This window comes from Onychomys torridus, chromosome 8 (assembly GCF_903995425.1).
Source record: "Onychomys torridus chromosome 8, mOncTor1.1, whole genome shotgun sequence".
Taxonomy (NCBI): Eukaryota; Metazoa; Chordata; class Mammalia; order Rodentia; family Cricetidae; genus Onychomys; species Onychomys torridus.
In genome coordinates this window covers 19,271,174-19,280,771 of record NC_050450.1, presented here as the reverse complement: position 1 = coordinate 19,280,771, position 9,598 = coordinate 19,271,174, and the positions used below count along the sequence as shown (strand labels likewise).

At 57.7% G+C, this 9,598-nt stretch overlaps 2 protein-coding genes across 2 annotated transcripts; both read left to right on the top strand.

Annotated features, from left to right (window-relative positions):
- The first annotated feature begins 770 nt into the window (after positions 1 to 770).
- On the top strand, positions 771 to 5,328 carry Prr35 (proline rich 35). The gene is made up of 3 exons (XM_036196603.1): positions 771 to 832; positions 3,165 to 4,273; positions 4,565 to 5,328. The coding sequence occupies exons 2-3, from the start codon at positions 3,204 to 3,206 to the stop codon at positions 5,208 to 5,210; spliced, it is 1,716 nt and encodes a 571-aa protein (XP_036052496.1). The 5' UTR covers positions 771 to 832; positions 3,165 to 3,203; the 3' UTR covers positions 5,211 to 5,328.
- A 2,556-nt stretch (positions 5,329 to 7,884) lies between these two features.
- On the top strand, positions 7,885 to 8,295 carry Nhlrc4 (NHL repeat containing 4). Its single transcript, XM_036195432.1, has one exon. It carries the CDS (start codon positions 7,885 to 7,887, stop codon positions 8,293 to 8,295), a length of 411 nt encoding a protein of 136 aa, XP_036051325.1.
- Positions 8,296 to 9,598: the final 1,303 nt, after the last annotated feature.

Sequence of the window (9,598 nt, the reverse complement as noted above, 5' to 3'; positions counted from 1 at the left end):
CAGGCACTGGATGTGTCCTGAAGCAGGGAGGAACCTCCTAGGAAGTGGAGAGTGAGGGCTGGGAGTGGCATGATGAATCCAGGGGTGGGGGGATGTTAGTGCATAGTGACCATTAGCAGGCAGAGCAAGGGGCGTGGGAGACGCCTCGTGTTTGGAGTAAAGGAACTACACAGGCGCTCTGGCTTGCCCAGGGGAAGCTGGCAAGGACACATAGGTTCCACCGCCTGAGCTCTGGGTTCGGCCCCTCCTGGTCCGCTCTGGAGGCCCCCTATTCTAGGGTTCAGCCCCCAGGCCCTGGTTTGGGTGGACAGGCGGCTGTCAGGGGCCAGAGCCCTGACGAATGTGTGCTGACGCCCCCTCTTGCCGCTGCGGGGACCCGGGAGACTTGGCTGCCTCTGTGCACCCCCGCGGCAGCCTGCAGGCGTCGGGGGCGGGGACGGTGCCAGGAGCCCCTCACTCGGCCCGCACCTGCGCGCCACTCCAAGCGTCCTGCCTCATTCCCTTTAGGAGCGGTCCCAGCGCGTCCACTGAGTGTACCGGGCGGCGTGCAAGGAGGTAGGAGCCGTCTGCGACTGAGGCTGTCCCGCCTCCCTTGCCCAGCCTGGTCGGAGGTCGCTGCGTTTGGGAGCTCGCGCAGTGGCGCACGCGCTTCGCTGCCAACTTTGGTGGGCGCCTGCGAGACGGCGTCGGGGGACGCGGAAGGCGGCGGCGGAGGCATCACGGATTCGCTACCGCTTCCAGCTCTGGACCTCAGTTACCCTGTAGTGTCCGCAAGTGGGAAGTTTGCCCCTCCACGGGGTCTGGCGCACATAGACTCGGGTCGGCAGACGCGGTAAGGCAGACGGGCGGCACTTCCAATGAAGTTGGGGCTCAGGCTCCGGACTGAATGCGTAGAACGGGCTGCTTGTGATCCCAGCACCTTGAGGGATCATCAGGGCGGTGGCTGCAGCTGGGAGGCAAAAGGAAGGTCATAGGGTCCCAGTTGTCCACCTCAGCTCCTGTGCCCATCCCTGTAGGGCACTGAATCCCAAGAGGCTTAACGAATGGGTGGGCTGGGGCCCCTCCAGCTATTAGTTCTCCTGATCAGGCACGCAGCCAGGGTGTCTGGGAGCACATGCCAGGTCATAAGTTGGGGCTGGGACTGGGTGGCGGCAGGATGAGTGTGCCTTTGTGTATGTGTGGTGTAGGGACGTGCACTGTAGTGGACCAGTGCCCAGCATCCTCTGGGTCTTGGAGAGGTCAGCACCTCGGTGCCTAGTCTGGAGGGAATACAGGAGGAGCCCCAACCCCTGGGTCCAAGGCCCCAGGAAGACCCCGGAGTCCGGGCTGGGAGGTGGGTTGAGCGGTAGCACCAATCAGCACAGCTGTGTGGCTCCCAGGGCTGGGTGATCGATGGCCGCCGCACAGACGCCTCTGTTGCCTGAGCACACATGCCTATCTGTCATCACATCTTGCGGGGCGCGGGGCGGGGGGTGGGGGGAAGATGCAGGCAGGAGAAGAGGCTGCCAAGTCCAGGCTGGGTCTGCAACCCTTCAGGGAGCCCCTGACTCTTTCCTGAGCCGGCATCCACCTCCCAACCTAAGAATCTCCCTCAGCCTGGGTTTGCCCCATCTCCAGAGCCCAGCCTGGCCATGTGGACCCCCCTGTATGGTCCCAAGCCTTTTGATATGCAGTGCTTTTCACCCTTCTAGCTGCCCAACTAAGAAGTGCCAGCCTGATCTTTGGTGAGAATAAAGGTGAATATCTACCATGGGCAAAGTATGTAAGAAAGCTGAGTTCAGCAACTGCCTTCCCCTTCCAACCCTGCTATTCAAATCATGAGGCTCATGTGTGTCTGCATCTATGATGATTCTTTGACCAAGTGTGAGCCACAGCCATGTCTGCATGTGTCTTCCAGCATAGTCTGTAATGTGGGGTATACCCTTGTGAACAGCCATATCCATTCCGAGTGGGAAGTGCTATGGATGTGTGTACCCTTGGTGGCACACCCTGTGCCTGGTTAGCTCAGCCAAGCAGGAGTTGTTCCTCCAGGCATAGAGCAAAGATTCCTTGGGAATCTTGCACGCTTGTATGCACACACCCAAAGCCTATGTGCACACGCACCATGCACAAGCGCTGGGATAGTGGACAACCCAGGTGGTGGCCCAGATGGAGAGAAGAGAAGCTTCTGAGCCAGTGTGCGGGGCGTGAGGAGCCGAGGGTCTTGGCTGAGTGCGGTCACTGCAGGCTCAGTCACTGACCTGCCTGAAGCCACCCAGATGGAGCTGGGCTGAGCAGGTGGCTGTGCCATGAGGCCATGCTGTGACATCCACTCCCCCCAGCCTGGGTTGGGGGACCTCATGTGTGGCTGACCCCCCTGAGGGACCTCCAGTGTCCACTTGACACTCTGTTAGCTGGCTCAGACATATATACATAACATACACTCTCTCACACACACATTTGCATGTATAGTGTTAGTCAGATCTCAAAGTTTCTGGTGGCTTCTAATCTTGGTCTTTGCTTCCGTTTCTGGCAGGGGCAGGTGGCTCAACCACAAAAGTGTCTCTAGAGGGCCATCAGACTGGTGGTTCTGGTCACACCCGGCTGCTTTCATTCTCTTACCAAATGCTCAGTGGGTACCTGCCTGATGCAAAGAACAGAGACTGAATGGGGACCAGTTATCCCAGCAACTGGCCTGTGGGGCCAACTTGGCCCCAGAAGTGGGGATTTGTACAGGGTCACTTGCTAAATAAAATACAAGACACCCAGTTAAGCTTAAATTCAGAAAAACAATGAATATTTTCTTGGCACAATTTCTAGGTCCTCCTTAGACCATCCTTATATTACAAACTTCCTTTTTCTCTTTCTCTTTCTTTTCTTCTTTTCTCTCTCTGTCTTTCTTTCTCTCTTCCTTCCTTCCTTCCTTCCTTTCTTTCCTTTTTTTTTTTTTTTTTTGACAGAATCTGTAGCTCAGGATGGCCTGGAACTCACAGAAATCCCTTTGCCTCAGCTTCCCAAATTATGGGATTACAGGCGAGTGCTACCACACCCCTCCCAAAAGAATGGAGATCTTGAGGCAAGGCAAATGGGGGCTTCTTGAGTTCTGATGAAGGGACCCCTAGTGAAGATGGACAGACAGTGAGAAGGCCTGGTGTTAATTGGGTCCTTGTCTCTCCTATCTGCAGGTGGCCATGATCCTCAGGCTTGCCTGCTAGCAGGCTGCCATGTCTCGCGAGGCAGGTTCATGCCGAGTGGGCACTGGGACAAGGGCACGGTCAAGGAAACCCAAGAAGCCACACTACATACCGCGGCCCTGGGGCAAACCCTATAACTATAAGTGTTTCCAGTGTCCCTTCACCTGCCTGGAGAAGTCACATCTCTATAACCACATGAAGTACAGCCTCTGCAAAGACTCCCTCTCTCTACTGTTAGACTCTCCCGACTGGGCATGCCGCCGTGCGCCTCCCTCACCCAGGCCTCGGGTGCCCACCCCCAGTGGCTCCACAGACTTCTCAGACCCTGGTAGTCAGCCTACTGTGCCGGATCTCATTGTCACGGACAGCCTTTCCCAGCGTCGTTGTGGCAGGGGCCCCAAACCTGGACCAGAAGAGTCCCCAGGGTCACTGCCAGCTCTGGCTAGAGCCATCCGGAAGGGGCCAGGCCCCAGTAGTCTCTTGACAGAGTCATGGAAGCCAAGGCTGAGTGGTGGTGGTGTGATGAGCGAGGCTCTTGGGGCTGTGGCTTCAGCAGGTTCTGAGAGTAGTGTCCCCTGCTACCCACCACCTGTCCAGGGAGAGTTCCCTGAAGCCCAGAGCCTCCACCTGTCTTTACTGGGTGTCAACTACCCTCTAGGCCCAGGCCTCTTCTCCTATCTGGGGCCCTCACTGGCGGCGGCTGCAGCCCACATGCCCTTCCTGGCCTCAACAAGCCCCTTGCTGCCTCCTGCAGCTTTCCCAGCCCCACAGACACCTGAGCGCCCAGGCCTGGCCCCCCGCCTGTACTACCCACTGCTACTAGAGCACAGCCTAGGACAGTCAGCAGCCAGGGCTGCCCCTGCCAAGCCCTCTGTGCCCCTCAAGGGGCCTCCCGGGACTCTGGCTGCTCCTGGGCTGCTGAAGGTGCCCATGCCAGGGCTGGGGGCACCTTGGCCTCATGGCTCATCCAGAGACCCAGGGCATGAAGGAGAGCCGGAGCGGGTGGCTCAGAGCAACCAGCAGAAGAGGCTGCTCCCGGGCAGCATGCCTGAGCTCCCAAAGGCCCCCTCGAACCTGGCAAAATTTGGCTGTCAGAGCAGGTGGGTATCAGGAGCTTTGGGTCTTGGGGTGGGGGTGTCAGGGGTGGGCTGAGTGGGAAACAAGGCCATCTTTACCTTACTCACTAGGATTAGAGACTCCGGACCACAGAGGGACCTGATACCCAAGAGTCCTTTTGCTCTCTTTTCTTCTGGATGTCCAGTTCTAGACTGGATCCTCTTCTTTCCCCTGGGGTATGGGTGACACTGAGCAGAAGAAATAGGCTGGGGTTAGTGTGTGTCGGGGGGACTTTAGGGGCCAGGATAGCCTTCTGACTGGCTTCTGCTTCTCAGCCTGCCAACAGGCACCTCCCTGATATTCTGGCCTGAGGACAAGGAGCCAGGTAACCCTGAGGCCCCAGGCCCTGAGGTCCACCTTCTGCAGCAGTCACAAGGCCAAGCGCTAGGAAGTCCGGGCCCAGTGGGAGAGGACCTGAGCCAGGCCTTTGGCGAGTACGTCAGGGTAGAGCGGTGCTTGGGGCAGCTGGCGCCGGCTGGGGATCTAGCCCCTAGACCTCTACGGGAGCAGCTCGGCAAGATTCGCCGCGAGCTCGTCAACATTCATCAGGCCCTGGCCCGGGCAGCTCGGCCTCTGGACACACCCCTGGACCTCTCAGTGAAGCGGGTGCCTGCCAAGGGAACGAAGGCACCTCCAGAGTCCTGGGGGCTGCCTGATCCAAGACCCGTGCTGGCAAGGGGAGCATCTGAGCCCTCCAGCATACTGGGCCCTGTCCTTGAGCCTTTCTCTAGCCACACCACCAAGTGTGAGGCTGACTCCAGTGTCCCACCTCCTGTCCTCCCGCTCCAGGCCCCTGAGGACCATGTAATTCCCGGTGGTGGCTGGGGTAACCGGCTTGGGGCTGGCAGCTCCCAGACGCCTAAAGATACCCCTAGCTTGCAGATCCTCCCAGGTGCTGAGGTCTGTCCACAGCCACCTTAATGTGTGGGCTCATCTCCCTGACCTGGGCCCCATTGTCTGGGCCTGTCCAGTGTCGGTGTGCATGTATTCTGGACAGATGGACAGATACCCCAACCCCCCCAACCCCCCCCCCCCCCCACCCCACCCCCGCTAGCTCATGGTAGAGGTTTATCTCTGGGGTCACATGAACATGACAAGGTCATGATTTATTTATTGAGCAGAGTTGTGGACATTAAAATTGAATCCACCTTCAAACACCCTGCTTGGGCTTCTTTCCTTTCCTGACCCTGCATAAAGCACCTCAAGGAAACGTCCCTGGCCTGAGCATCCCAGTGAGCAATGTCTTGGACACCATGCTGGGGGTCACCTTTGGCCTCAAAGTCCTTATTCTGGACTTGGTTCTTCCAAAGACTCTGGAGCCAAGGGGTGGGCTGGGTACACACACTCGATTAGGGGACTCAAGGAAGGGTGGCAGAGAGGCAGACATGCCAGGATGACCTGGCCTATTTCAGCTCACTGGGGATGGGCAAGGACCCTGCTCGTCCTTGGGCCAGAATCCATCCAAGCAGCCCAATGCCAGCTTTGCCTGTGGTGGCCAAAGCCTCCTGCCTTCTATGGCTCTGGGCTGCTCACCCCGTGTGGCCTTCCTGGCCCCCCCGCCAGCCCCTGCAGCCATGATAGGCATCGGTGGCCTTCACAGCTCACTGCTTCCCTCCCAGTACAGCCCTGCTTGGCTTTCCACAGGTCAGGGTGGGAGACAGCCAGGGAGGGCTTCTGGGGCCCCCCAGCCATAGCAAATTACTTTTCTCCCTGGGGAGCTGGGCTATAGCTTCCATGCCCACTCAGGAATGCCCTGAAGTACAAGCCGCCCTCAGAGGAGGCACTGTTCTCACTGGGGCTGGACTGGCCAGGCTGGGGCCAGTCCAAACAGGACCTTCCGCTGCTCCATTAACCATCTACCTGGTGATAGCATCAGGTAGCCACCCCACTGTGAGGCATGACAGGTGGTACTGGGGCTAGAGTTCTGGCTGGCCCGGCCGGGTGTGCTGTGCAGCTGCAGGCCAAGGCTGACAAATGCTAGCTGGACGCCGTTGACCTGGAGACTTCCTGGGGGAACTACTGGGGGCAGAGCCAGACGTCCAAGGAGTGTCCTAGTCCTAGATCTGAGGCAACTTCCTCTCAGCACCCCCATGAGCCTACTGCATCCCCGTTTCTGATCCTGGGAGGCAACATCGTCAGCTTCACAGGAACAGAGACAGAGCTAGCTTGACCTCCTGGTGAAGGTGGCAAGATGGTGACCAAGGTTTGGTCCTGATGCAAATGTCCTGCCTAGAGGGGTGGCCTATAGTTGAAGAGGCCTGTGGGTACCTTCTGGAGAGACACTCAGCTATGAAGGGGCAGTAGGAAGTGTCCATGGTAAGGGTGAGGCCCACAGGAAGACCCAAGCAGGAGGGTACAGGCCTGGAGGCCAGGGACTCAGTCCAAACAGCCCCTCCCTGCCTCCTTGCTCAACTTGTCCCTGCAGGGGACTTGTCTGGTGGCTCCTCCCCCACTCTACCCTGACTCGTACACACACAACCTGGGCTGTCTCCAACAACAGAAGCTTAAATAAAGTCCTGAGGCCAGAGCAGCAGCCTGGCCCTGGGTAAGGGATATCCTGGTCTCTGTGGAAGGGGCAGGTGGTGAGCCCTGAGGGGGCTAGGGTTTGGCTGTCTCTCTGGTCAAATACAGGGGCTGTGTGTGGTGGTGGTGGTGGTGGTGGTGGTGGTGGTGGTGGTGGTGGTGGGAGACAGGGACGCTAACTGGAGCTTAGGCCATCCCTATGAAGGAGGAGTCCCAGGGCTGGTGAGTTTGAGAAATGCTGCTTACTGTCTCCCCTCACCCTCCCTCCCAAGCTAGGACACAGCTATTTCTGTGATTTGAGCCTTAGAGAAAACCTTTGACCTTCTGGAGCGGGTAGTTTCTCTCTGATCACTGTTGCAGACACCTTGACACCTGTGTGGCTGGCTGCTGGGCTTGGGGACCAGGTGAGCACTCAGAAGTAGGAGGAACTGAGCGTGAATACAGCTCAGCCCTTACCCTCCACCTCCCACCTCCCCACAGTTCTTCACCGGTATGATAGGAGGGCACAGCACCCATCAGCACATCAGAGAAGCTGAGACTGACTGACTGGCTGCCCTTGGCCTCCAATCTGTCCTGACTCCTTGACCTCCTGGGCCACCCCTATCTCCAGCCACCTACATCCCAGGCCCTGCTTGATCTCAGGCTGGACCAACAAAGAGAGGCCAGTTGCTCCTGGCAGCCCCGGCTTCTGGGGCAAATCCTGGTGCCAGCAGGGGCTGCAGGGGGGCCCCGAGGCCTGCACTGCTCCCCAGATGGTCTGCTCTTCTTGACGGCTGGCGCTGCATCCTGTGTCCATGTACTGGATCTGGAGGGACGTTCCATTTGTCAACTATCCTGCTACATGCCTAGAACCGGAGCTTTTGTTCCAGAGGATGTGGCTGTGACAGCTTCCGGGCTTGTGGTGGTTAGTGACCTCATCCATGGGGCCGTGTCTGCTCTTCAGTACACTTCCCGGGAACCCCAGGGCCGCTGGGTGACTGTAGGCACATTCTTGTCCCCCCGAGGGTTGGCTGTGGATGCCTTTGGCCACTTCCTGGTGACAGACTACTTGCCTGGAACTGTGCACAGCTTCATGTTGGGACCAACTTGGGAAACTCTGGCTCCAGCCTCTATGCTAGGTCTGGAGGGCCCCTGTTGGGTAGGTCCAGGGCCTGATGGGGGCCTTGCTGTGAGTGAAGAGTTTGGGGATGTGCAGCTGTTTGGCAGTGCCCACCAGCATCTGGGCTCCCTGGGAACCTTGACTGGGCATAGCTTTGGCCATCCAGCAGGTGTGTGCTCTGACTCAGAGGGTAGCATTCTTGTGGCTGATGAGCAGAAGCACCAGGTAACCCTCTTTCCCCGGATTGGGCCACCCATCTGCTTGCAGTTGGAGGGACTGGAGAGGCCCTTGGGTATGGCCTGTGCTCCCCAGGGCCAACTGGTGGTGGCAGATGCAGGGGACAACTGCATCAAGGTGTACCAGTATCTTGGAGAGATGGCCTAGGGAGAATAGCCTCTTGCTATGACTGGCCAGCCCTGAGTCCTTTGTACTATCCTGGAAGTTTGGTGGGCTCCTAGGGGGATGCTGAGCCTGCTTTGACACCTGGCCTTAACTGGCCTTCTGATTTCCTCTCAGTAAGTACTCCTGTTTACTCGGCAGCCATGAATCACCATCTCTCCATGAGGCTCTAAACTAGGCCATCTCCATATCCCCCTGGTTCTTCATGCCCCCAAACCCCAAGGGCCACCCAGTCCCTAGCTGTACTAGCTTGGGTCTCAGGAGGCAACACTTGAAGCCACAGATCCTGGGTGCTGAGCCCATCTGCCAGTGCATAACCAGGCAACATCTCCTGCCAGATGCCCCAACCCTAACATCCTAATCAGAGGCAGGCAGGCAGGGAGGGAGGGTGTGGCTAGCAGGGCTGGGCAGCTTGGGGCAAGGGTGTGGTCTCTTAGTGCCCCCGCCCCGAGCCTCAGAGACATCCCCATTCTTGAGCCTCCAGCAGCAACTCTGGGCCTAACAGAGGTAAGGTGTAGACAAATTAGAGGGACAAATCCTGGAAGTGTTCAGGAAGGAACTCATGGCAACGGTTGGGTCTCAAGGTCCTCTCTTGTACATATCCCATTTTGAAAGGTGTCTTTAGTTTCTCCTACAATCTGTGTCCAAACTACTCTTGAGCTCTTGGGTCAGGTACTGGGAGGGTTCTGGGGGGCACACTCCTTTCATACTCTTCCATTCAAGACAGGAAAATGTTGGCCTTTCCTCCCATGTTACAAATGAAATCTGCAAGGGGAGGGCCGTGTGTGTGTGTGTGTGTGTGGTGTGTATACTCAGTGAGTATCCGGTTTTCAGTCTGCTGCTTCAAGGTGTGGGATGGCATAGTCAGCCTGTCATCTGGACATCGAGAGCTGTGGTTTATAACACCACACTTGTCGCCCCTCCAGGTTATCCCAATATGCCTTGATCATTATGTTGTGGGGGATTAATGAACAATGTAAGATCTTTGCGTGTAAGTAAATGCTCAATAAACATTAGTTGCTGCGTTTCTAGGGATATTGCTCACAGACTAAGTGGCCTAAATATGTCGGCGTGCACCCTACCTGCAATGCAGAGAGATGGGAGGGCCCGGGGCTTAGGAGCCTAGGCAGGGCATGAAGGTGAGAATAAAGCGACCTGGGTCCCTAAAGGCTGGTTTCACCCGGTCTTTCAGGACATTTGAGGCGGGTGTAGGTTTGATGCCTGGAGCCGCGCGAGCGCGGAACTCTCGGGCTTAGTTGGTGGACAGCCGGGGCACGTTTGGGGACGG

What these genes read in the sequence shown, in the direction of transcription:
- Prr35 (XM_036196603.1), top strand. Translation starts at nt 3,204, where the DNA reads ATGTCTCGCGAGGCAGGTTCATGCCGAGTGGGCACTGGGACAAGGGCA. An exon ending in AAATTTGGCTGTCAGAGCAG is followed by an intron (nt 4,274 to 4,564) that starts GTGGGTATCAGG and finishes TCTGCTTCTCAG; the next exon opens with CCTGCCAACAGGCACCTCCC.
- Nhlrc4 (XM_036195432.1), top strand. Translation starts at nt 7,885, where the DNA reads ATGTTGGGACCAACTTGGGAAACTCTGGCTCCAGCCTCTATGCTAGGT.